This window comes from Myotis nattereri, assembly GCF_964212035.1.
Source record: "Myotis nattereri genome assembly, chromosome: 14".
NCBI lineage: Eukaryota > Metazoa > Chordata > Mammalia > Chiroptera > Vespertilionidae > Myotis > Myotis nattereri.
The window spans coordinates 38,062,864-38,088,400 of NC_138089.1; the positions used below are offsets into that span (position 1 = coordinate 38,062,864).

Genomic DNA, 25,537 nt, shown 5'->3' on the forward strand with positions numbered 1-25,537 from the left:
AGAATGAGAGGAAAAAGTCACTCATGATTGCTTGTAAGACTGAATATATCCTTAGAACACTGACCACAAAAATTATCACATGATCTTGAGGACATACCAAGCATAAAAACTCTATACAACCTTACTTAAGAACACTTTTACAAACTATGTCCTTATACACTGAACCTATATACTCCTCAAATGTTTTATTAATCTGCACTACTGACGTTTCAAATTTAATGTATTATAATTCACTGTAATTTCTTTTTTGGAAACTTTACCTGTGACGAGGAAGGTAGTTTTGAAGCACAGTGCGTCCAATATCCATAGTATTTGCTCCTTCACTTACCACCATACAGTCTCTAGGTAGTTGCTCTTGAACATGGTAGAATACTGTGTAATAATTCATAGGCAAGGATTTTTTGGAAGCTAATTCCTAAAACATTAGAGGGAAGTATAATCAAATTAGATTGAGATGTAATGGAAAAACTGTACATACTGTCAATAAGCTACTGTCAAATTTATTTGGAAACACGTTAACAACTGCAAGCTACAAGGTTCCCAAGTGGCCACCAATGGCCACCCTGAGAAGTGAATTGATCTATGAACAGTCCTGGTGGACATGCTAAGAAAAATGGGTCCCACGGTCCTAGTATAAACCAGGGAATATCCCTCTTCCTGGACAGCCACAATGCACATTAACATATTAACACGAGAAGTGCTATAGAAAGACAACTGGAAACACTGGGTTAAACACAACAAAACAGCCCTGTTTGAGCACTTTTAGGGAAACTCTGCCTTAGAAAAAATGAAAATTTTATTCTGGACTATTTTCACCTGAACTATGGCCCAGAGTTTAAATAAAAATGAAGTCAGGATTTCAGAAAATGTGGCTCTTCCTCACATGCACTGATAATAAAGGGGATATGCTTCACCCACTATTCTAAAGCGTCTCTGAGCTGAGAGAAGGCCACGTGGGGCTTTAGCAGCCATAGTCCCATCTGGTCCCAGCACTGCCTCTTCACCTGTGCTAGTTTGGTCCATTGGTGATTATACCCAAGGTGGATGATGGACCCTCTTATACTCCTACACCAGAGAAGAGAGGCATTTTCTTTACATCTTAAACTAAAGTGATTCCTAGGGAAAAGAAGGAATTAATCATGATACCATTAAGGAAATTGAAGTGAGACTGGCACTTAATAAGAGAAACAGTCATTAATTAAAATTCAGATGAAAGACAGAATCATGCATAATCAATTCTGCTTGTTTGGAAAATGAGATGACTGACATATTAGGGAACAATATAAGCATAACTCAAATTTCATATTTGCTCATGTATGATTCCATCAGTGAGATATGCTACATGGACACAGAAAACTACACCCAGCTGAACCAAGATGCATAGAAATACAAAAAATAGTGAAAAAATCAGGAACGACCTTTCTTACAAAGAGAGAGCACTTACCTATATACAAAGACTTTTTAAAAAAATATATTTTTATTGATTTCAGAGAGGAAGGGAGAGGGATGGATAGAAACATCAATGATGAGAGGGAATCATTGATCGGCTGCCTCCTATAGGTCCCCAACTGGGGATCAATCCTGCAACCCAGGCATGTGCCCTTGACTGGAATCGAACCCGGGACCCTTCAGTCTGCAGGCCAATGCTCTATCCACCGAGCCAAACCAGCTAGGGCTATATACAAAGATTTAAACAGAAAACACCAAATCCTGCAGAAGTGGCTCATTTTAGTGCTAGTAGTGGATGGTTTGGGTGGTTTCACACATTACAATTTCCAAAGCCTTGAGCTATCAGGCAAAGCCATAAGTGAAGGTGAAGAAGTCACAAAAGAATTTCCAGTAAAAACAAACTGAATTAAGAAGACTGTAAGTATTGTCACCAAAAAAAAGATAAATGTGGGGTACAGATACATTCATTAACTAGATGGGGAAACCCTTTCATAATGTGGATGTATATTAATCAACATGATGATACCTTTAAATATCTTACAACTTTGTATGTCAATAATACTTCAATAAAACTAAATATTTTCTTAAAAAAGAAGATTGTACATTAGAGAAAGATTTCAACTTTGATGAAACATCTATCTATTATAAATGTACGCCTCGAAGGACTTAGATCTTAAAGGTAGAAAAACATACCCCAACATGCCCCGGGATTTAAGACTCCCAAAGCCCGTAATTGTAATTTGATGTTAAGGTCTTACTGAGGACAGTAAGCCACACCTGTCCACACAGGCTTTTACAACTTTCTGTCCAATGTCAGCTCACCCTCCTTCCACCACAGAAACTCACACGCTATAACCTTTCAATGCCTATTTCCCCAAGAAACTTCAGGTCTCTCTCAAGGCAAAGTGCCATATATATTGTGAGATATAAATGAAAGACTTCACCACCATTTTTATTAGGTCTCTATTTTAGTGCTTCACAAAGTTTCTGAGAGCTGTGCCCCTAACTCCTTTTCCCCAATGAGTCCAGGGGTTTTTACTCCAAGATTTTGCATAGCATGGTGATTTTTAGGAATGCATATGCCATGTTATGACAGAACTAAACCATGAACCTGGAGCATTCTTGAGTTTCAGTGGGCCCAGTATTACCTTGGATGCAGCTTCATTGCTCTTCATTTTTTCTCTCAGAGTGTTCCACCATTTGCTCTCTGGAGGATACTGCCACGGTGTTTTGTCAAATTGTTCTAAAAGCTAAAAAACCACAAACTTTTCTTTCCTTCTTAAAAATAAACTTACATATTACTAACATAAAACTCTCTTCTTAAAGACAATACTACTATACTGTCCTGCTCTTCACATGACTCATACTCTTTGTTTTTCCTCAAGGCAGCGAACAACTGATAGACGAGAAATAGGTGACACGGCAAGCTTTTGTTTGGGTCAGTGTAGACTTCTGCCAGATGTTGGGATTCCCATAGGCACAGTGAGGTGCCACCTCCCCCACCTCACTGACTAGGGCTATTAAAACCTTCTTGGGTCCTAGAAGGAAAGTCACCCCCTCCAGAGAACCCTTACAGGAAGGCCAACAACCCCAAATGCCCAGGGATTCCCATGATACAAACCAAATGCCCCAGAGTGTTTTAATATGTGCTCGGGGATTGCATCCTAATATTCTATAATCATGATAACAATACCAATTTGTATCCAAAAATAACGTGATAAATGTGACTATATTTTATCTCCTGTCACAGTGAAATGTATAAATTATGTACAAATAATAAGAATCTGAACAAGTCACTGATTACAGTTTTGAAGAGTAAAAATCTCTTTATGGCCTAAAGAAATGCTAAGTTAGATTTTTCCAGTAGATAAAGCCACTTCTTGGCTATAAGTTTAGTGCCTCTTATAATTTTTCAGATAGCCGAATCCTACTTAATAAATGACTGTTTGTCTACCGAATGCCTTTAAATTTTCAATCACCTTCCAAAAATGCTTAACTTACTCACATAAAAATAATCCATATATACGAAGCTGGATTTACAGAGTTCCAAAGTTATATTTAAGGATAACTTTCTATTAGGTTCCTCAAAAAATTAAAAACAGAACTGCCTATGACCCAGTGATTCTACTTCTGAGTATATATATCCGAAGAAGCCCCAAGCATGAATTTGAAAGAATATATGCACCCCTAAGTTCACTGCAGCATTACTTACAATAGTCAAGGTATGGAAGCAACCCAAGTGCCTACCAATAGACAAATGGGTGAAACAGCTCTGGTACATTTATACAATGGGATATTACTGGGCTATAAAAAAAGAACAAAATCTTGATTTCTGGGTGGGGTGGTGGGTAGAGGTGGAAGATAAATGGTGTATAGGGGTGATAAATAGTGATTTAAAAAAATAAAAATGAAAAAAGAACAAAATCTTACCATTTGCAAGAGCATGGATGGACCTAGAGAGTACTATTCTAAGTAAAATAAGTCAGTCAGAGAGCTATATGTGGAATCTAAAGAACAATATAAACAAATAAAACAAATATAAATAAATAAACAAATAAAACAGAAACAGACTCATAGATATAGAGAACAGAGGGGAGAGGAGTTGGGAGACCAGGTGAAAAATGGAAAAGGATTGAGAAGTACATATTGGTAGTTACAAAACAGTTGTGGAGATGTAAAGTATAGCATAAGACATATAGTCAATAATATTGCAATAATTACGTATAGTGTCAGGTGGGTACTGAAAATATCAGGGGAACACTTTGTAAAGTATATGATTGTCTAACTATTATGCTGTACACCTGAAACTATTACAAAATAATATTGAATGTAAACAGCAATTAAAAAAAGAAAAAAATCCTCCATTATAAATTTTGTTTAAAATAGATGTTATCAGACCTGTCATCAAGTGAATCAAGACTGAAACATTTTAAAGAACTGACTATTCTCTAAAGACCAATCCATGTAAATGAAAACCCAGGCAAAAGCTCTTACCTGTTTAGTGACTGAATTTATATCTCCCAGCAAAGTCACAGCAGGTCTTACATTATTCCCCAGTTCTTCTGCACAGATATCAATCTAAAACGAGATAAGACTGAGGAGCAAGCCATGTTTATTCTTAAACTCTTTAAGAAGTCAATTAAGGTTGAATAAATGAGCTATGTATACAGGGGTGCACCAAAGTAGGTAAGAACTCTCTGCAAAGTATGCTTGAGTATAGCAGGTAGACTACAAGCATGTGTAAATAAGGAAGGCTGGCAATTTGAGCACTTATGAGTTTACACCTCAGTGCACAGTGCCATTGTGATATTCTTTTGAGTTAATAAAGCTATTATAATAACCATAACCTGCATATCTTTTTCCATACAAACTTTAAACCCACTTTTGCCTACTTCTTTATGTAACATGATAAAGAAGATTTGATGTTCAAGAAGTTCATTAACGCCTGGCTGGTGTTGCTTAGTGGTTAAGTGTTGACTCATGAACCAGAAGGTCATTCTTCAATTCCTGGTCAGGGCACATGTCTGGGTTGCAGGCTCAATCCCCTGTAGGGGGCGTACAGAATTCTCTCTCTCATCATTGATGTTTTTTCTTTCTCTCTCTCTCTCCCTCTACCTTCTTCTCTGAAATCAATAAAAATATTTTTTTAAAAAGAAGTTCCTTAATAAAAGTAAAAATCCATGGAACTACATGAGTTTCATGGCTAGTATAGAAACCTCATCGTCTTTCCTCAATTCTATTCTAGGATTTTGGTATTGTTCCATTATACCCACAGAAATACATGTGATTTGATCAATTATAGTTTTGAATCTAATCAATAAGGTTCTACTTAATTACACTGGAATTCCTATTTAGAGCAGTTCTCAAATTTTAGCATTTATCAGAATCACCTGGTAGGTTTGTTAAACTATAAACTGCAAGAGTCCACGTCAGAGTTTCTGATCTTAACAGGTCTTGGGTGGGGCTTCCCAGGTGGTGCTGATGCTGCTGGTCCAGGAACCACATTTTTAAAAAAATATATTTTATTGGTTTTTTACAGAGAGGAAGGGAGAGGGATAGAGAGTTAGAAACATTGATGAGAGAGAAACATCGATCAGCTGCTTCCTGTACATTCCCTACTGGGGATGTGCCCGCAACCAAGGTACATGCCCTTGACCGGAATGGAACCTGGGACCCTTGAGTCCGCAGGCCGATGCTCTATCCATTGAGCCAAACCGGTTAGGGCTAGGAACCACATTTTAAGAATCAATCCTAGAGCCCTGGCCAGTGCAGCTCAGTTGGTTGGGCTTGACCACCAGTGGGGGGTGTGCAGGAAGCAACTGATCAATGTTCTGCTCTCATATAAATGTTTCTTTATCTCTCTCTCTCCTTTGCTCTCTTCCTAAAAATCAATGAAAATATGTATTTTTTTAAAAATAGAAAAGAGCCCTAACCAGTTTGGCTCAGTGGATAGAGCGTCAGCCTGCGGACTGAAGGGTCCCTGGTTCGATTCCAGTCAAGGGCATGTACCTTGGTTGTAGGCACATCCCCAGTAGGGGGCGTGCAGCAGGCAGCTGATAGATGTTTCTCTCTCATCAATGCTTCTAACTCTCTATCCCTCTCCCTTCTCTGTAAAAAATCAATAAAATATATTTTTTAAAAATAGAAAAGTATCACTAGTAGGGCATGGCATGGCTACTTTCCATTTACTCAGAAGCTCAATTTCTGGCTGGCCCTGGGCAAGTAAAAATAGCTTCTGTCAGGAGGAGTAATTTAGTCAACCCAAAGGGGATGCACTTTATTCTCTAACCAAGAGGCGCAATCAAAGAAGTGGCAGCATTTTCTAGGTACAACCCAAGTTTTGCTTGTTTGTAGTTTTGTTTCTCAATAGCCGTAGGGGGAAATGGACTATAAGAAGTTGATTCCTTAAGTAAAAAGTAAATAAGGAGAAGATAGCAATGGTAGCTGGATCATCAAATACCATACCCCATCTGTGTAGGGTGAACAGCTTTGCATGCCACCATGTGGGCAGTACTTTCTACACCAGTAAGGAATCTGGCTTACAAAGGGGGTCATAATGATACAAGAGTCATCAGGAGTATATTCTAAACACTCTGTTTAATGACATAGGTTAAAGCAGCATTGTTTAGAGATTTCTAACCAAAGATATCTAAGAGTTTGGGTATCTAAAATAACAACTCAATCCCTAACAATGCTAAAAGTTTTGTTCTAATCTACCACCCCACTTAAATTTCTTTTGCCTACCTTTAAGTATACTTGAACTTTGAGGAGAGGCAAATTATGCTTTTCAAACTATTTAAAACTTGATTTTGAAAGGTTTTTTGGTTAGAAGTAAAGTGGTACATTGTTTCATAGGCTTGAAAAAGCAGCTTGCTTTGGTACCTGTAATTATGTTAGACAATGTATAAAATTCTACTGTTATAAAAAGAGAAATGGTTCTTTATAAAAGCCCAAAAGAGAGCAGAGCTGATAATGGCTGAGAGGGAGAACACTGAACTACAAATATCTCTGACTTTAAATCTGTCTTCTCTGGGTACCTGGATAAACTTCACATCTGGCTGATATCTTGGAGGCAGTCCAAAATGCAATATCCAATTTAATCTGGCACCAAATAACACGATTACATCAGCAAATTGCAAAGCCCTATTAAAAAGAAAATTTCTGATGACACAAAGTATATCCATATTTGATTAATATAAGATTAATTTCTAAAGTATTTGGAAAAGTCTAAATAATTGGGAACTTATATTAGTCTTCAGAATCAGCTTCTATGGTAAATTTGATCTTTCAATCTAAAATAATTTATGATGTCCTTCTATTTAAATAGTAATATAAAAGATGAAATAAGTAGAAAAATATTACCATAAGACTGTATCTAGCCGAAACCGGTTTGGCTCAGAGGATAGAGCGTCGGCCTGCGGACTGAAGGGTCCCGGGTTCGATTCCGGTCAGGGGCATGTACCTGGGTTGCGGGCATATCCCCAGTGGGGGATGTGCAGGAGGCAGCTGATCGATGTTTCTCTCTCATCGATGTTTCTGACTCTCTGTCTCTCTCCCTTCCTCTCTGTAAAAATCAATAAAATATATTTAAAAAAAAAAAAAAAAAAAAAAGACTGTATCTATACTCTATTTCATTTATTACTTTTTACCATTAGAAAAATTAATACAAGTCCACTGTGGCTAATCTGGAAAAAGCAGGAAAAGTATAAAGAAAAAACCAAAAGCACCCAATAATAGTATGAACTTATAAATTATTATTACTATCCTGGTATTATTTTCATCTAGTCTCTTTTTCTATGCAAGTATATTGATACATAGTTGAGCTTATTTAATACTGTCTCATGCACTTTTGCTTATATAAACATTTTCCTTTGTCATTAAATTCTTCTTAAATTCAATTAAAGGCTACATGTTTTGCGGAACACATATATTCAATTTATTAACCCTTTTCTCGATTGTTGGATATTTTCTTTGTTATTAATAGTAATGGGTTGCACATTTTATGCTTAAATTAAAAATAAAATGTGGTGTGTATGTTTTCTTTTATTTTAGAGGGAGGAAGGGAGAGGCACAGAGAAAGAGAGAGAAAAACATCGACTGGCTGCCTCCTGTACAACCCTGACTGGGGATGAAACCCTGGGTATATGCCCTGACCAGGAATCAAATCTGAGACTTTTCAGTGCACTGGATGACGCTCAACCACTTGAGCCATACCAACCAGGGCTATTAAATCTTAGTACACACTTCATACTGATTCCTAGAAGCATATATTTTTAAGATGACTGATTCACATTTCTGAATTGCTTTAAAAATTATACCAAGTAAATTTCTAATAGTTTTATTTTATAAATCTTAATATTTGTCAATATAACTTCTAATTTTTAAATTATTTTTATATCCACACTGATATAAATATAGCCACCCTTGCTTTCTTTTTGTTTACCTCATACATCTTTGCTTCTTTTTATTTTGTTTTAGATGTGGTTCTTATAATGCATGTAACTGCTGTTATTAGTGATTCAATCTGAATGTCTCTGTCTTTTTCCAGGAGAATTTATTATCATGATTGTTGTGGGTGGTTTTTCTTTTTTTTTTAACTTCTTTTCTGCTTCTTGGCTATTTCACTTTTCCCTATCTTTTGTCACAGAGAATCTTTTTTTTTTTTTGCTTTTGTCTGCTTCGGTGGTATAGCCTATTTTTCACAGAAATTCAGTTATAATTTCAAGTATATATTCAAAAAAGCTATCTTCACATACTGTACTGGTCTTGTGGACCCAATTTAACAAATTGATAAAAACTACAAGTGGAAAATAGATTTGCTTATAGATACTCTAAAACCCTTTAAATTGTTGATTCAATACAATCTGGCATCTCACAACATAATATTCAAAATTCCAGGATACAATCCAAAATTAACACACACACACACAAATAGGAAAGTGTGAACAATTCTCAAAAGAAAAGATAATGAGCCCAGCCGGTGTGGTTCAGAGGTCAAGGTTCAATTCCTGGTCAGGGCACTTGCCCAGGTTGTGGGCTCAAACCCCAGTAGGGGGTGTGCAGAAGGCAGCCGATCAATGATTCTCTCTCATCATTAATGTTTCTATCTTTCTCTCTCCCTCTCCCTTTCTGAAATCAATAAAAATATATGTTTTAAAAAAATAAAATAAAATAAATAGATGCTAATTCTGTGATGACATTGGCATTAGTAAAAAAGACTTTCAAGTAGCTATTATAACTATGTTACATAAGGTAAACAAAAATACTCTTGAAATACATAGAAAAATAAAAGTTTTCAGCAGACAAACAGAAAATATAAAAGAGATAAAAGGATGAAAAAGAACTGAACAGATATTCAGGGACCTATAGGACATTATCAACATGGCTAATATTTGTATTATTCCAAAAGGGGGAAAAGAGATTGGTGTACAAAAATATTTGAAAAAAATCATAACTAAAATCTTTCCAAATTTGGTGAAAGACACCAATTTACAGATTCAAGAAGATCAGAAAACACCAAACAGATAAACCAAAAGAAAACCATGTCCAGACACATCATAATCAGACTGCTGAAAACCAAAGGTAAAAAAAAATCTTGCCCTGACCGGTTTGGCTCAGTGGATAGAGCGTCGGCCTGCGGACTCAAGGGTCCCAGGTTCGGTTCCGGTCAAGGGCATGTACCTTGGTTGCGGGCACATACCCAGTGGGGAGTGTGCAGGAGGCAGCTGATCAATGTTTCTCTCTCATTGATGTTTCTAACTCTCTATCCCTCTCCCTTCCTCTCTGTAAAATATCAATAAAATATATTTTAAAAAAAAATCTTGACAGCGGACATAGAAAAACAACATATTATATATAGGGAAACAATGATTCAAATGACTGCAAATGTCTCATCTGAAATCATAAGTTTCAGGAGGTAGTGAACAATATCTTAAAAGTGCTGTAAAGTCTAAAAATAAACAGGTATGCTTAAAATTACATGATTATTTCAGAACTCCTAGATTCATTAAAGTCACATAATAATTTAAATTAGCCTAAAATCTGCCAAGCCTCTGTATTTACTAGTAATTAAAATCTGGAATGTTATGCACCTGGATCTGGCAGCAGCTACACAGTTTGGATGATTGTCAGGGATAACACCTTTTCCCATGGGGGTGGGTAAAAATGGCAATTTACATTGCTCCACCAATTTCCTGATTCCCTCCTCTGCATGGGCATAAGCAGCACCTATAAGAAATGCAAATGTATTGGACAAGTCAGTTAAGCTACAGATACTTTGACCCTTAAAACAGTTCACGTGAAATTGCTTTTAAAACTTCTCAAATTTTCTCCTGCTTATACAGGCTTAAACTCAAAACAAATGATTATGGTTTTTATCTCTGGTATTTAAAAATGTTTAAGAAAGCAATAGTTCTGCCCTGGCCAGTGTGGCTCAGTTGGTTGGAACGCCATTCTGTGCACCAAAGGGTCAAGAGTTTGATTCCCAGTCAGAGCATATACCTCTCCCTTCTTCTCTCTTTAAACTCAATAGAAACATATCCTCAGGTGAGGATTAAAAAAAAAAAAAAAGCTATATTTCTAGTTTCTTCTCTAATAATATTCTCAATCTAGCCTGGCTGTCATGGCTCTCTTTGAATGTCAACCTACGAACCAGGAGATCACAGTTCGATTCCCAGTCAGGGCATGTGCTCAGGTTGTGGGCTTGATCCCCAGTGTGGGGCATGCAGGAGGCAGTTGATCAATGATTCTCTCTCATCATTGATGTTTCTATCTCTCTCCCTCTCCCTTCCTCTCTGAAATCAATAAAAATATATTCTAAAAAAATATTCTCAATTCTCCTAAAGGATGCTCATAACAAAAATTGCACCTCACATCTTTGCTGCTCTCAATTGCCTGTTCTATGCTATAGTACTACTGAATTACTACTCACAATTCCCTGAACATACTATATTTACTGGTAGGCCCAAGTAGTTAAGAAAGGACTTTGCCCTCCGAGGGGAAGGCTCTCTCTAACCTCACACATTGCTACCAGCTAATGTGGACTGCAGTCTCCTAGTCTAGGCATGGACATTCTAACAAGGGGCACACATTTCTAAAGTTCTGTAGATCTCTTCACAGGCTCTACGGTGTGACTGCAACAGGGCTAACCCAAGTGGGCCACATAGCATTTGTTTTTACCGTGTGTGCCTACAGAATAGCCATATGCCTCATTTCAAACTCACTGTCTGAATATAGGGATGACCTCATTTCTAATGTATCAAGGCCACTATATTTTGTTTTAGCCACTTCGTTTTATACTCTTTTTCAGGGCTAGTAGAATATTACTCCATATTCAGAACTTACAATCCTCTACTGAATTCCAGTAAATAGTACAGTGTACCTTCAGATTCAATTTAATGTTCTCCTCATAAAATTACCGTAGCCCTACTGGAGTGGCTTGGTTGGTTGAACACTGTCCCATACACCGAAAGGATGCCAGTTCAATTCCCAGTCAGGGCACATGTCTGGGTTGTGGGGTCATTCCCCAGTCAAGGCATGTATGGAAGGCAACCAATAGATCATTGGTTCTCAATCTTCCTGATGCCGCGACCCTTTAATACAGTTCCTCACGTTGTGGTGACCCCCAATTTCATTGTTACAAATTGAACATAATTAAAGCATAGTGATTAGTCACAAAAACAATATGTAATTATATATGTGTTTTCCGATGGTCTTAGGCAACCCCTGTGAAATGGTTGTTCGACCCCCAAAGGGGTCACGACGCACAGGTTGAGAACCGCTACAATAGATGTTTCCCTCTCACATAGATGTTTCTCTTTCTCTCTTTCTCCCTTGCTCTCTCTAAGCATGTCCTCAGGCAAGGATTAAAAAAAAATTACCTTAGAAAAATCTTTTCTCAGACATATAGGAGGAAAAATAGTTCCTTTTTGTCATCCAGAAAGTTTCCTTGTATTCCCTTCTTACCGCAGTATCTTTGCCCACCCAGTTCTCTCTTCCCAAACTGCCCTTGTTCCCTTTGTCCACTAAGGGACCTACCAAACATTTTTTCAAGGTGTGACCTCAGTGTCATCTCTTCTGGTAGTCTGTCCAAACCAAGCAACTCCATGAGCCAACTACTGCTTCCCTTGAGAAGCCACCTCACCTCTACACACACCATTTAAGAGTACACTGCATATTGGTTACCAGGTCTATTTCCCTATAGGTAGGGGGACCATTATTTCTCTGTTTACCTCAAAAATGTTTTCTATACTCCCGGCCTTATCATCACTCATGAATATTGGTTAGAGGAAGAATGAAAACTAACACCCACTTAACTTTTTCTATTTGTTGTGTTATTTAATTATAACAATACCGCTGAGATAGTTAATATCTTTTTTACAAGTAAGGTACTTGAGACTCAAAGCACTTATTTGCCAAGATCAGAGAGCTATTACATCATATAGCTGCATTAAACTCAGCTCTGACTTCAATTTTTTTATGTTGTCCACCATTTCCATTAAAGTAATTTTTAGTTTCTATGTAGTTAGTTCCTTAATAGTTGACAATTAACTAATATGGTCATATGTAATTTATAGCCTGCTCAGTTCTAGAACATAGAATGGATACTGTAATAAACTGCTGAAAGGAGTATAAATTGGTACAATACCTTAGGAGAAAGCAATTTGACAATATGCACCAAAAGTCTTAAAATATGAATATCTTTTAACTTAATTTTCTTTCTGAGAATCTTATACTCTAAATATGGAAAAAGTTTTATGCACAAACATGCTTGTCACAGCTATTCTAAACAACAAACAGAAACTGGCAAAGATTTAAATATTTGCCAGTAAAGTGTTAGTATATACATAAGTAGACATTAAAAATTAAATTTAGGGGAGGAAAATTAAGACCATGAAAAAAATGTTATAGTGTTAAATGACTTAAGTAGAATATGATCACAATATATAAAATATACAATCCAAAAAGCAATAGAAAAGTACTACTTATTAAAAATGTATGTTTTTGAATGAAGGGATTTCTTTCTAATATTTTAGAGTTTCCAAAATTTTCTATTAAAATTTTTTTATGCCCTGGTGGTTTTGGCTTAGTAGGTAGAGTGTTGGCCCTCAGACTGAAGGGTCCCAGGTTCGATTCCAGTCAAGGGCATGTACCTTGGTTGCAGGCCTGATGCCCAGCCCCAATCAGCATACGGGAGGCAACCAATCAATGTGTCTCTTTCACATCCATGTTTCTCTCTCTGTCTCTCCCCCTCCCTTCCACTCTCTCTAAAAAAATCAATGGAAAAATATCCTCTAGTGAGGACTAACAACAACAAAAATTTTACAATGAAAAAAACGCATTTTTACTCATAAGACCAAAGAAATGCAATAGGTGATATTCCCTTCAAAGGACAAGAATAGGCATTCTACAACAATTCTATGATTTCAGAACTAATAAGTAATGCTATATTGGATGAAGAGAACTCTTATTCCAATTTCAAACATTAAAGTAGATGTTAATAATGAAGACAACTTCTTAATACAGAATCAGCATTCTTTCGAAAACCAGCAAGATTTAGAGTTCTACTCAATGCTACCTTTCCCGATGATAAGAAGGGGCTGTTTGGCATTCCTAATAACAGATGCTGCCATTTGTACAGCAGACGTTTCAGCCATACTAATAGGAGGTGGCATGCAGCACTCCACGTACCTGGAAATAAAGAGTTCTGTTAATTAAAAGAGACCAACTTATAAATGTATTGTGAAAATATAAAATATATAAAAAGGAAGAAAAAATAGTACAATAAATTCCATATTCCCAGCATGTAGACTCAATAACTACTATCATTTTACCACAGTTGCTTCACACGTACACACCCAAACATGCATATAAAGATTTCTTTTCCTGAACCATTTTAAAGTAAATTATAGGCATCAAGACTAAAAATTTCCCCATACAGCTATAAAAGATACTTTCTCCTATGTAGACATAATATCCTTACCACATCTAGTAAATTAACAGTTATTCACTAGTATCATCTAATAGTCAAACAAGCTGACAGGAAATTCGAGTTAATGGCTTTACATTGTAGTAGTAGTTGTAGTAATAGTAAAAACATCCTAAAAGCTAATATTATTAAATATACCTACTGTGTGCCATTTATTCTCACTTAAATTTCAAAACAATGAGGTTAGGTATTACTATTATCTGCACCAATGGGGGGAAAAAATTCAGAAAGTAAGGTAATTTGCCCAGGGGTCAGAGACTGGATTGAACTAGGTCTCTCTGTCTCCAAAGTCCATGCTTTTAACTACGTTACTATATTTCCACTCACTGTGTAAGTCAAGATTTCAGTAGCATAATATATATTAGTAAAATAAATATTAAAACTGTATAGTTAAATAATTCTGGACATCAAGTCCTCAGTGTTTTATTTCACTTATTCTAATTAATAAACACCATAATGTTCAACACTTGGGCATTATAATACAACAATTTTAAAAAAGGACATTCAAATCTTTACAGATTTTTTAAAGAAAGCTTACAGAGTTAAGTTAACTGAGACTCATCTCTCCTTCCCCTGCCCAATATTATTTTGAATATCACGCTCAGGTATTATGCAGAATAGATGTCCTTTTGCTCTGAATCTCCCAATTAGAAACCTCTGAGTGTACAGAAATGCCCACTTTCTCTCTTGGTCACTAGGAGGCCACTTGGTCCATGGTAGCAGGAATGTACTAAGTGGTACCCAGGGCAATTCATTAACCCAAGTACACATACCCAAGTGTACCAGGGGTGACTCAGATGCCAATGAAAAATATTTTACACTTCCTGTTCACTCAGTGTTTATTTAAGTAATAAACATTTTTTTTAATATATTTTATTGATTTTTTTACAGAGAGGAAGGGAGAGAGATAGAGAGTTAGAAACATCGATGAGAGAGAAACACCGATCAGCCACCTCCTGCACATCTCCCACTGGGGATGTGCCCACAACCCAGGTACATGCCCTTGACCGGAATCGAACCTAGGACCCTTCAGTCCGCAGGCCGACGCTCTATCCACTGAGCCAAACCGGTTTCGGCAAGTAATAAACATTTGATGTTGAAATATTTTTAAATAACTGAAACAGACTAAAATTTTTAATGTTGAGTTCTAATAATTTTCAACTGTCTCCTCATCTCTTTGTTTATACTATAACGACTCTAAGTGGCTATACTACATTAATGAGAATGTATTATCTATGGGTACTGTAAGAATAATTTCAAATAAGCTCCAAGTATTTTATTTAGTAATTAACCCCCAAAATAATTACTAAATAATACCATTTTAATTAAGAGAAGCCCTTTGACTAGGATTCAGCTTAATTACTAAATCATTAAAAGCTAAGATAAATGAAGATTAACTTATGCCAGCTGGCATGGCTCAGTGGTTGAATGTTGACCTATGAACCAGGAAGTCATGGTTCAATTCCATCAGGGCACATGCTGGGTTGCAGGCTCGATCCCCAGCATGGGGTATGCAGGAGGTAGCTGATGATTCTCTCTCATCATTGATATTTCTATCTTTCTCTGCCTCTCCCTTCCTTTTTGAAATCAATAAAAATATTTTTTAAAAAAAAGATTAACTTATAAACTGCGAAGTAAATTTCTTTCAAGGTAAGCATTATAAGCATATAATACAATTAAGAAAAAAACCTAGCATAACTATTACTCACTTTATAGAATTCACATTGACCTGGAGGTTCACAAAATCTGCAGGTATGTCAATATAGCAAGCACCTGGACGACCATAAATACTGCTTCTTACAGCCTAAATTTATTACAAATAGAAGAAAATGTTTTAAAAATCTCAATCCTTATTATTATATTTTACTCAAAGATAACTTAAAATTGTGAAATAAACAGCTTCAATTTTTCTGGATATCCTTAGTTGGAGAAATAAACCATTTTAATTAAATTTGAAGTAGCCTCTATTAATTTTATATACAGTTGACCCTTAAATAATATGGGGGTTGGGACCCCGATCCCCCATGCAATAAAAAAGTATAATTTTTGACTCTTCCAAAACTTAATTACTAAATAGCTTACTGTTGACCTTATCAATAACATAATCAGTCAATTGACACATATTTTTGTATTCAAAAAGTAACCAAAAAAATATATTAGGAAAATCATAAAGAAGAAAAAATACATTTATAGTACTGTACAGTATTTATTGAAAAAAATCTGCATACAAGTGGGCTGGCACAATTCAAACCCATGTTGTTCAAGGATCAATTGTATTTTAAAACAGATTTTTGTTTAAAAGGAGAAAGATAAGGAAGTGAATATTCACTTAGACCGTTAAAATTGACATTCTATTACACTTTAGTCTTAGAAATTATCTACTAGGCTCTGTCGGCCAAATATCCATAACATGCACTTTCACCTGCTTCCTAATCATATGACTTGGCAGTTTGCAGAGACTGTGATGTTGTAACATGTGTCAAATGATTTCTATAACACATGGTATTGAAAAAGCTCAAATGTAACTTCACATATAAATTAAGTTGGTAAACTAAAATTATAATATGCTGTTTAATCAACTAAGAGATGGTTTTATATGCATGAGTACTAATTTTCAAAAACAATCTTGCAATAGCATAAGAGAAAGGGCACTCAGGATTCTATTACATCTTTTATTTATTTTTTTTTACTTTTCCATAATTAAAAAAACTGAAGTATAGGAAAAAGTTTGTTTTTCAAAAGTGACTTATTTTATCTGTTTCTATAATTAAATATAGTGGCAGTAAATATTAAAATGTATACAGCTCTTTAACAATATCATTTTTAACTATGTGAATATGTTCCAAATTATTACTCATTCAATTCAGAATAAAATAACACAGATATGAGCGACTGAGAAAAACCAGTTGACTTGGAGGGCTTGTAATTAAATACTGTACCTTTTCGATAATAGATGGAATAGCTTCTATGCTGCTCGGCCGGACAGAGAACTTACTATATAATCTACAAGCTTCAACCTATGTGCAAAAAGAAAATCACTTAAAATTCAGTTCACAGATCACATTACTCTTCTGAAGGAAGACAAAATGTTGTCATTACTTTCATGTTCCAAGGCAAGATGGAGACTATGCATTACCTGGACTATTTCTTTTTTTTTTTTTAAATATATTTTTATTGATTTTTTACAGAGAGGAAGGGAGAGAGATAGAGAGTCAGAAACATCGATGAGAGAGAAACATCGATCAGCTGCCTCCTGCACATCCCCTACTGGGGATGTGCCCGCAACCCAGGTACATGCCCTTGACCGGAATCGAACCTGGGACCCTTGAGTCCGCAGGCCGACGCTCTATCCACTGAGCCAAACCGGTTTTGGCTGGACTATTTCTTAATAGCCTATGCAAAGCACAATCAAATTTCTGCCTCATTATGATTCAGGAAGCAAATCAAACAAGACACCATTTTCATTTGCAAAAATAAAAAACTTATATAATACACAGCATCTACCATAGCAAAGGAAAGCACCAGGCACTCATTGCTGGTCAGAGTATAAATGGCAAGGGAAGTTGATAATGTCTTATAAAAATTAAAATGAGTATATCCTTGGACCCAGAAATTCCACAGCAAGGAATATTCAATTTAGTTGGTATGCTGTTTGGGTCATATAAATTCAGTAGTGTTAATTTTTCACTGTTTAATGTACTTTGAAGTATTATACAGAAACTGTTTCTTTTGATACTTGGTATGAAATCTACGGAATGATTGGTAATCTTAGTCCCACAAGTGTGATAGAATTAAGATTACTCTCCAACTTTCAGTCTGTTCATAATCATGTTGTTTAGTTTTAAGTATTTCCACAAGAAATAGATATTTGGATCTTTTTTTTCAAATTCTTAATTTCATCTAATAAACTTCTATTATTTTCCTTTTTGGGAAAAATATTTGTAATGGATATTATCTTCTGCTTTTTTTTTTCATCTACAAAGTTTTTGTAGTAACTTTAAATTTCCTTTTACATAAATATCTGCTCTACTTATTTTTCAAATACATATATCAGCATCTTCTAAAAAACTGTTGCCCTTATCTACCATTGCAATTCCCTTTCAAGAGTATAAAGATATAACATTTTCATTAACTTATATCAAGATCTAGTTTAAATCATATACAAAATTACATGTTTATATTTTGAAGTTCTCACGATTCCTAATTTACCAACACACTTTGCCTAATGGTTTTAACTTTGTGCTATAAATGCTCAAATATATTCATATCTTAAGTGTTAATTATCATTCACTCTCACCTATTTGCTTTCTACAACAATTCTTTTTTTATATATGTATATTTTATTGATTTTTTTAGAGAGGAAGGGAGAGAGACAGAGAGCCAGAAACATCGATGAGAGAGAAACATCGACCAGCCGCGCCCTGCACATCCCCAGTAACCAAAGCACATGCCCTTGACCTGAATTGAACCCAGGACCCCTCAGTCCGAAGGCCGACGCTCTATCCACTGAGCCAAACCGGTCTCGGCAAACAATTCTTAAAACTGTAGCATTCATTGACAAATTCTTTCAAGTTTTTAAAAATTTTCAAATACTTCCCTTTAGCCCTCCAAAATAAAAATGAACTTATCCAGAGTCTACTGGTAGTTATTTGAGTAGGATTTTTCCTCTCAACATTTTACTTCCCCAAAGTCTGAGAGGCATAATGCAAAAACAATTTTTATTCCTATATTTTCTTAACTCTTTGGAGAACCTATGTTTAGTTTAAAAGCCTGTTGAAAAGGTGTATTTCTTAGAAGACTGCTCCTAAGCAGAGCCTAAGCTTTCTTAATATCCACATTGAAATTGTCTTATAGTTCGGGAATTTTACCTTTAAATTACCTCAGGTAACTCTCTTTCATTTGAATTGTTTATTTTGTAAACAGGACTTTATTTCTTCTCCATAAATCTTTTTGCATTTTTTAATTTAAAATTTATAGTTGACATACAATATTCTTCTCCACAAATCTTAAAAGTGTATAATTGTGTAACTAAACTCGAGAGGAAAATCTTAGAGGTGGGTACCTGAGGAAACTCCTGGAAGGCTCCCATTGTTTCCTGACATCTTTCAGAGGAACCACCAATCACAATCAAGGGCCTGAAATTCAAATTGTAAAATACTCAGCAGAGTGGCCAATGAATACTAAACAATAGAGATATAGAATGAGGATATTAAAAAATAGAGATATAGAATGAGGATTAAATTTTCCCTTAAAAACTGTAGATTAAAAGACTTAGGAAATAACCTGATATGAGAGAACCCTTCCTCAGTTTCAGAAAAATCTGAAATGTATAGTAAATGTTTTTCTTCCATGCCCCTCTCTCCTCCACCCCTTTTGGATGCTGATGCTAAAGCTCTAGGCATGGCGATGTAAAATGAATTTTTATGCCCTTCCTATTATTCTCAGGATTAAGAGGAGGATATATTTTTTTATAATGAGTTTTAAATAAATACTTTATGAATTGATGACAAGATAACCCCCTTTAACATGATCTTATTGGTAAAGTACCAGAGATGGGACTAAGGACAAGGTCAAAGAAATATAAAAATTTTAATTTCAACTGTCTTGCCAATTATGTAAGAAAAGATGAAGAATTAAATACATTCTTGCATACTGATCTGGGATCTTTAAAAAATAATTATTCACTTAAAGAGAACTACACACACATTCAAATACATTTACAGATATACAGGAGTGGGCAAAAGTAGGTGTTTTGGTTTTGGGTGATTTTTTTTTGCCATTGTGACATTCTTTTCAGTTAATAAAGCTATTGTAGTAATCATAACCTGCATGTCTTTTTTCATACAAACAACTGTAAACTTACTTTTGCCCACACCTGTGCGCGCGCACGTGTGTATTCAGTGTTTATTTCTAGATAAACAAATTAGTGAGAGTTTTAAAACTATCTTCCTAACACTCTTAATTTAATTTTTACTAAGCCATTCTCTTAAGCACTTGATTCCAAGTCTTCCCACCCCAGATCAGCAGTTGCTCCATATGTAAAATCATGCACTGACATTCTTAAGAAAATGTTTTCAATAATAACAATCTAATTACCAACAGTTCATGTTTGCATTTGCCATACCACCCAAGGCGTGCACGAGACCTGGGCCAGAAACAACAAGGCATACTCCCGGCCTAAAAGCAAAACAATTTGTTTTATTAAAAATAGGTCAAATGCAATACTTGATTCATACCACTTACAGTGAAACATGGTAACATTCTTGGACTTCAAAGGAAGGGTATATAGGTCTTTTCTACAATTGGTAAAACAACTATTAAAATATTTTTTGAATTAGAAAAAAAAAAAACCAAGAGAAAGATACTAGTCTTCGTGCAAGAAATAAGGTACCTATCATCTTCACATTGTGTTTCACTAACCTCTTCACATTTTGCTCTTATTATATCTGGCTAAGTCATGTTGACTACATACAGAAGTAAAATTTTGACTGCTGATGACATTTGTGAATGGAAAAATGAAGTGTCTTTAAAATTTTTCTTAACAAGTAAATATAATGTCAATTGATCTTTGTAAGTAATTCTGAAATACAGTGTTCTGTCCAACTCTTTAAAATTGAATTTGAATGCTTTATCCTAGATGACTTTCTAAGCTTACAACACCAAGGAAAAGTTATCTTCATATAATTCATTTTGTCATTTTACATTTATAAAGCATTTTTTTAGGAAACTCTGATTAAGACAGCCTTGAAAAGAAATAGAAATAAAACAAAGACTTCAGTTTACCTGCCTGTCAGATATCCAACCGCAGAGGCAGCATAACAAGCCTACAAAGAAAAAACACTGGGACTTGAGCATATTGGGATCCTTATAGTAAGTACATGTGTAATAATTTATTTTTTGTTGTTGTTAATCCTCACCCAAGGATATGTATCCATTGAATTTTTTAGAGAGAATGGAAGGGAGGGGGAGAGACAGAGAGAGAAACATCGATGTGAGAGAAACTCATTGATTGGTTGCCTCCTATACAGGCCCCAACCAGGGCCAGAGATCGAGCCTGCCACCAAGGTATGTGCCCTTGACCAGAATCAAACCCAGGATCCTTCAGTCCACAGGCCAACACTCTATCCACTGAGTCAAACCGGCTATGGCTAATAATTTATTATTAAGAGACTAGAACTTAATTGTAAAGGAGGAATTGGAAAACCTTCCATTTTAACAAATAATGTTCTACCTGTAAATTTCAAATAATGGCTTAGATACTGAATCTAGTTTTTGTTTTTCAAGGAATTTGCCCATATGATCTAGTTTACTCATAATATCCTCTTACATAAAATAAACTGATGAACAAAGATCCTGCCCTAACCAGTTTGGCTCAGTGGATAGAGCATCGGCCTGTGGACTCAAGGGTCCCAGGCTCGATTCCAGTCAATGGCATGTATCTTGGTTGCAGGCACATCCCCAGTAGGGGGTGTGCAGGAGGCAGCTGATCGATGTGTCTCTCTCATCAATGTTTCTAACTCTCTATTCCTCTCTTCCTCTCTGTAAAAAATCAATAAAATATATATATTTTTAAAAAGATCCTAAGACATTGAAGTATGCAACAGAGTGATGTATTTCAGAAGGAAGGGGTAGGGAGCGGGCAGAGATTAACCAATAAACTTATATGCATATAAGAATAGCCCATGGACAGACAATAATTTGGGCAAGGCCTGGGAAGGGGACCAGAGTGGAGTTGAAAGGGTCAATGGGGAGGAAAAAGGGGACATCTGTAATACTTTCAACAATAAAGATAATTTTTTTAAGTGAGAATAAAAATTAAAAAAAGGAAGTCCTGGCACATGCTACATGAATGAACCTTGAAGACATTATACTAAGTGAAATAATCCAGCCACAAAAGGACAAATACTGTATAATTCCATTTAAATGAGGTATCTAAAGTAGTCAAATTCATAGAAAGAGAAAGTAGAATGGTGGTTGCCAGGGGCTATGGGAGCAGGGTAAATGAGAGTTATTTAATGGGTACAGAGTTCCAGTTTCTCTAGAAAAAGTTCTGGAGAGCTGTTGCAAAACAATGTTAATGTACACTTCAAAAATCGTTAAGAGCCATGCATTTAATAATGGTTAAGATGGTAAATTTTATATGATTTTTTTAACCACAATTAAAAAATACATACATGTATAAGTATACAAAGTGATTCAGAGGACCAGGGCTCTAAATGAAAAGAAATTTTAGGAATACCTTAATCAATTTCTGCTTTTATTTTCCTTTTTATGTATATACTAGGGGCCCGGTGCACGAAATTCGTGCACTGGGTGTGAAGGAGGCGGGGGGAGTGTCCCTCAGCCCAGCCTGCCCCCTCTCACATACTGGGAGCCCTCAGGCGTTGACCCCCATCACCCTCCGATTGCCTGATCGGCCCCTTGCCCAGGCCTGACGCCTCCGCCAGAGGTGTCAGGCTTGGACAGGGGACCACCATCTCCCCCCGATCACTGGCTCTGGCCCCCGCCCAGGCCTGAGGCCTCTGGCCCAGGAATCATGCCTGGGCAGGGGACCCCCATCTCCCTCTGATCGCTTGCTCCACCCCCCGCCCAAGCCTGACGCCTCTGACCCAGGCTTCAGGCCTGAGCAAGGGGACCATCATATCCCCCCAATCCCCGGCTCAGCCCCCGCCCAGGCCTGATGCCTCGGCCAGAGGAGTTGACCCTCATCACCCTCCGATCACCAATCACCGGATCGGCCCCTTGACCAGGCCTGAGGCCTCCGGCAGAGGTGTCAGGCCTGGGCAGGGGACCCCCAGCTCCCCGCGGTTGCAGGCTCCGCCCCTGCCTAGGCCTAACGCCTCTGGCCTAGGCGTCCGGCCCGGGCAGTGGGGACCTGCAGTGGCAGCGGGGGGCGCCGCGATCGTGGGCTTCGCTTTAGGCCCAGGCAAGGGACCCCTAGCTCCTGGGACTGCCAGCTTCGACCGTGCCCAGCTCCCATCGCTGGCTCCACCCCTACTTCCTGCTATCACTGGCCAGGGCGGTAAAGGCGCCTGATTCTCCGATCATGGCTGGGGGGCAGGGCAAAGGCGGCCCAAGGGCCGCCTTTGCCCTGCCCCCCAGCTCTTAGCTCGCCCCTGGGTTTCAGATCACTGTCAGTGGCAGGGGGCTCCTTCCTGCTTTCCCTTTTGCCTCCCTCCATTGTGCCTACATATGCAAATTAGCCGCCATCTTGTTGGCAGTTAATTTGCATATAGCCCTGATTAGCCAATGAAAAAGGTATCGCCGTACGCCAATTACCATTTTTCTCTTTTATTAGTGTAGACAAGTGCGATAAAAAAAATCCATGCTTAAATATGTCTAAATAGATTTTAGTAAGTATAAAATAAAACTCCTAGATAATAAAAAATATATCCTCTTACAATTGCTTAAATATCTTCAGAATCAATAGAAATGTGCCCTTTTTTATTCCTAATATCAGTAATTTGTGTTTTTTTCTCTTTTATTCTTCATCAGTCTTCCTAGGGATTTATCAAATTTATTAATCTTTTCAAAGAACCAATTTTTTACTTCACTGATTATTTTTGTTGTTCATTTGTTTTCTATTTCATTTATTTTTGCTCTTTTACTTATTATTTTACTCCTTTAATTTGGGGTTTAATTTGGTTTTCTTTTTCTAGCTTCTTAAAATGTAAACTTACAGCATTGGTTTTTGATTTACTTTACTAATAGATTCATTTGAAACTATTTCCTCTAAGAACTGCTTTAGCTACCACAAGTTTGGTATCACATTTTTAATATATATTTTTATTGATTTTATAGAGAGAGGAAGGGAAAGAAAGAAACATCAATGAGAGAGCATCATGGGTTGGCTGCTTGCAGAGGATGTAGCCTGCAACCCAGGCATCCGCCTTGACCAGAAATTGAACTGGTGACTTCTTGGTGCACTGGCTGGGCTGGCAATGGCATTTTTTCATTATCATTCAATTCAAAATTTCCATTGTGATTTCTTCTTCAACACATTGGTCCACAGTGATGTCTCCTTTTTCATTCGTGATGCTAGTAATTTTTATTTTTGTTCTCACATTCTCTAGTTAAGTCTTCCTTTGACTGCTGCAAAAAGTCAGGTTGACTGAGGGGCACATGCATTGGGAATGGCCTACAGACATCTCAAACTCATTATGTTCAAATTGGGACTCATTACCTTTTCTCTTCAAATTGGCTCTTCCCTCTGTATTCCCCATCTGAGTCAGTGGCACGATGATCCACCTAGTCAGTCAACAAGCCCAAACCTAGGAATCACCCCCAGAAGAGCCAGTCCTCCCCTTCCTAGCTGGTTAATGTCCATTCATCCTTCACGACAGCTTGGCCTCCTCTCTTCCAGGAAACCTTGGAAATCTTAGGATGAGCAGGGTATCGTTTCCTGGACTTCCACAGCACCCTGGGTATATCTCAATCACAGTACTTACCACATTATTATAAAACGGCTTATTTGTGTCTTCTCCACAGCTAGCTTATAAGCCCTTCAAGGACAGGAACTGTCCATCTCCATATCCAGTGTCCAACAAAGTACCTGGGACCTAAGGAGGCCTGTAACTAAGCTTATGGGGACTAATAAAGCTTGAAGCTGCCTTTCTTTTTTTTCTTTTTATTGACTTCAAAGCACAGAGAGAAGGAGAGTGGGAGAGGGAGAAACATCAATGATGTGAGAGAATCATTGATTGGCTGCCTCCTGCACGTCCCCCACCGGGGATCAAGCCCATAACGTGGGCATGTGCCCTCACCGGAATCGAACTGTGATCTCCTGGTTCAAAGGCTGACGCTCAACCACTGACCCACACCAGCTGGGCTCAAGCTGCCTTTCTGATACATACTCTACACTGCCACAAAATTACCTTTCTAAAGCACAAATCTAACTATGTTATCCACCTATTTATAAAAATCTTTACAGTCTCACCTAGTGCCTACTGAAAAAATCCCACACTCCTTTTCCAACTAGAGACTCTCTACAGCCTCTCCTGAGCCTCCATATCCAGGCTTACAGGCCATCATGCCTTTAAGCTATCTTGATGGACCAGTATGAACAAACATTGCTTCCACAGGTAATCTTCTCTGTCCTACTCAAAGAGAGCTGGTCTCTATGTGTTCTGTCCATTATACATATATCTATTCTAAGCTACTATACTAGATAAATGTTTCAGTGTGTCTTGCTGTCTTGCTCTCACCTTCCCAGACTGTGATCAACTTGAAGATCAAGACTAAACTTCAGTGCTTCATTATATCTCCCAACGGTAAGTAACACAGCACTTGGTATACAGTACACACTCAATAAATATGTGCTGTGTAAAGAAACTAGACATCCCTCCACTAGGAAAAACAGTAAAATATAAGTCCTATTAATAGGTCATTAGCTCCATCTTCTCACACAGATGAAAAAATAGAATGTTATTCCAACTAAGCAAAGTAGAAGGTAGAAGCAACACAAACTCAAGACCTATTCGTTTTAAGATTTAAAAACGCACCACAATTCTCAAGTCTTATAGATAAGGAATGTCATTCAATGAATAAAAATGTACTAAGCAGCCACATCATGCCAAAGCCCTAACCAAGCCAGGTACTATG

At 37.0% G+C, this 25,537-nt stretch overlaps 1 protein-coding gene across 5 annotated transcripts in view; it reads right to left on the bottom strand.

The window, feature by feature from the left end:
• Nucleotides 1-25,537, bottom strand: part of HACL1 (2-hydroxyacyl-CoA lyase 1) — a 37,498-nt gene that overhangs the window by 10,331 nt on the left and 1,630 nt on the right. For 2 of the 5 annotated variants that reach the window (XM_081105924.1, XM_081105923.1), the window contains exons 3-13: nucleotides 20,720-20,760; nucleotides 20,033-20,113; nucleotides 18,999-19,071; nucleotides 16,876-16,953; nucleotides 15,646-15,740; nucleotides 13,526-13,638; nucleotides 10,041-10,176; nucleotides 6,987-7,092; nucleotides 4,444-4,527; nucleotides 2,598-2,699; nucleotides 261-415 (exon numbers count right to left, since the gene is read on the bottom strand). In XM_081105924.1, the coding sequence (XP_080962050.1) occupies nucleotides 261-415; nucleotides 2,598-2,699; nucleotides 4,444-4,527; nucleotides 6,987-7,092; nucleotides 10,041-10,176; nucleotides 13,526-13,638; nucleotides 15,646-15,740; nucleotides 16,876-16,953; nucleotides 18,999-19,071; nucleotides 20,033-20,113; nucleotides 20,720-20,760 (1,064 nt within the window). The remainder of the gene's footprint in view (nucleotides 1-260; nucleotides 416-2,597; nucleotides 2,700-4,443; nucleotides 4,528-6,986; nucleotides 7,093-10,040; nucleotides 10,177-13,525; nucleotides 13,639-15,645; nucleotides 15,741-16,875; nucleotides 16,954-18,998; nucleotides 19,072-20,032; nucleotides 20,114-20,719; nucleotides 20,761-25,537) is intronic. The other 3 variants (XM_081105925.1, XM_081105927.1, XM_081105926.1) reach the window with 3 other exon arrangements.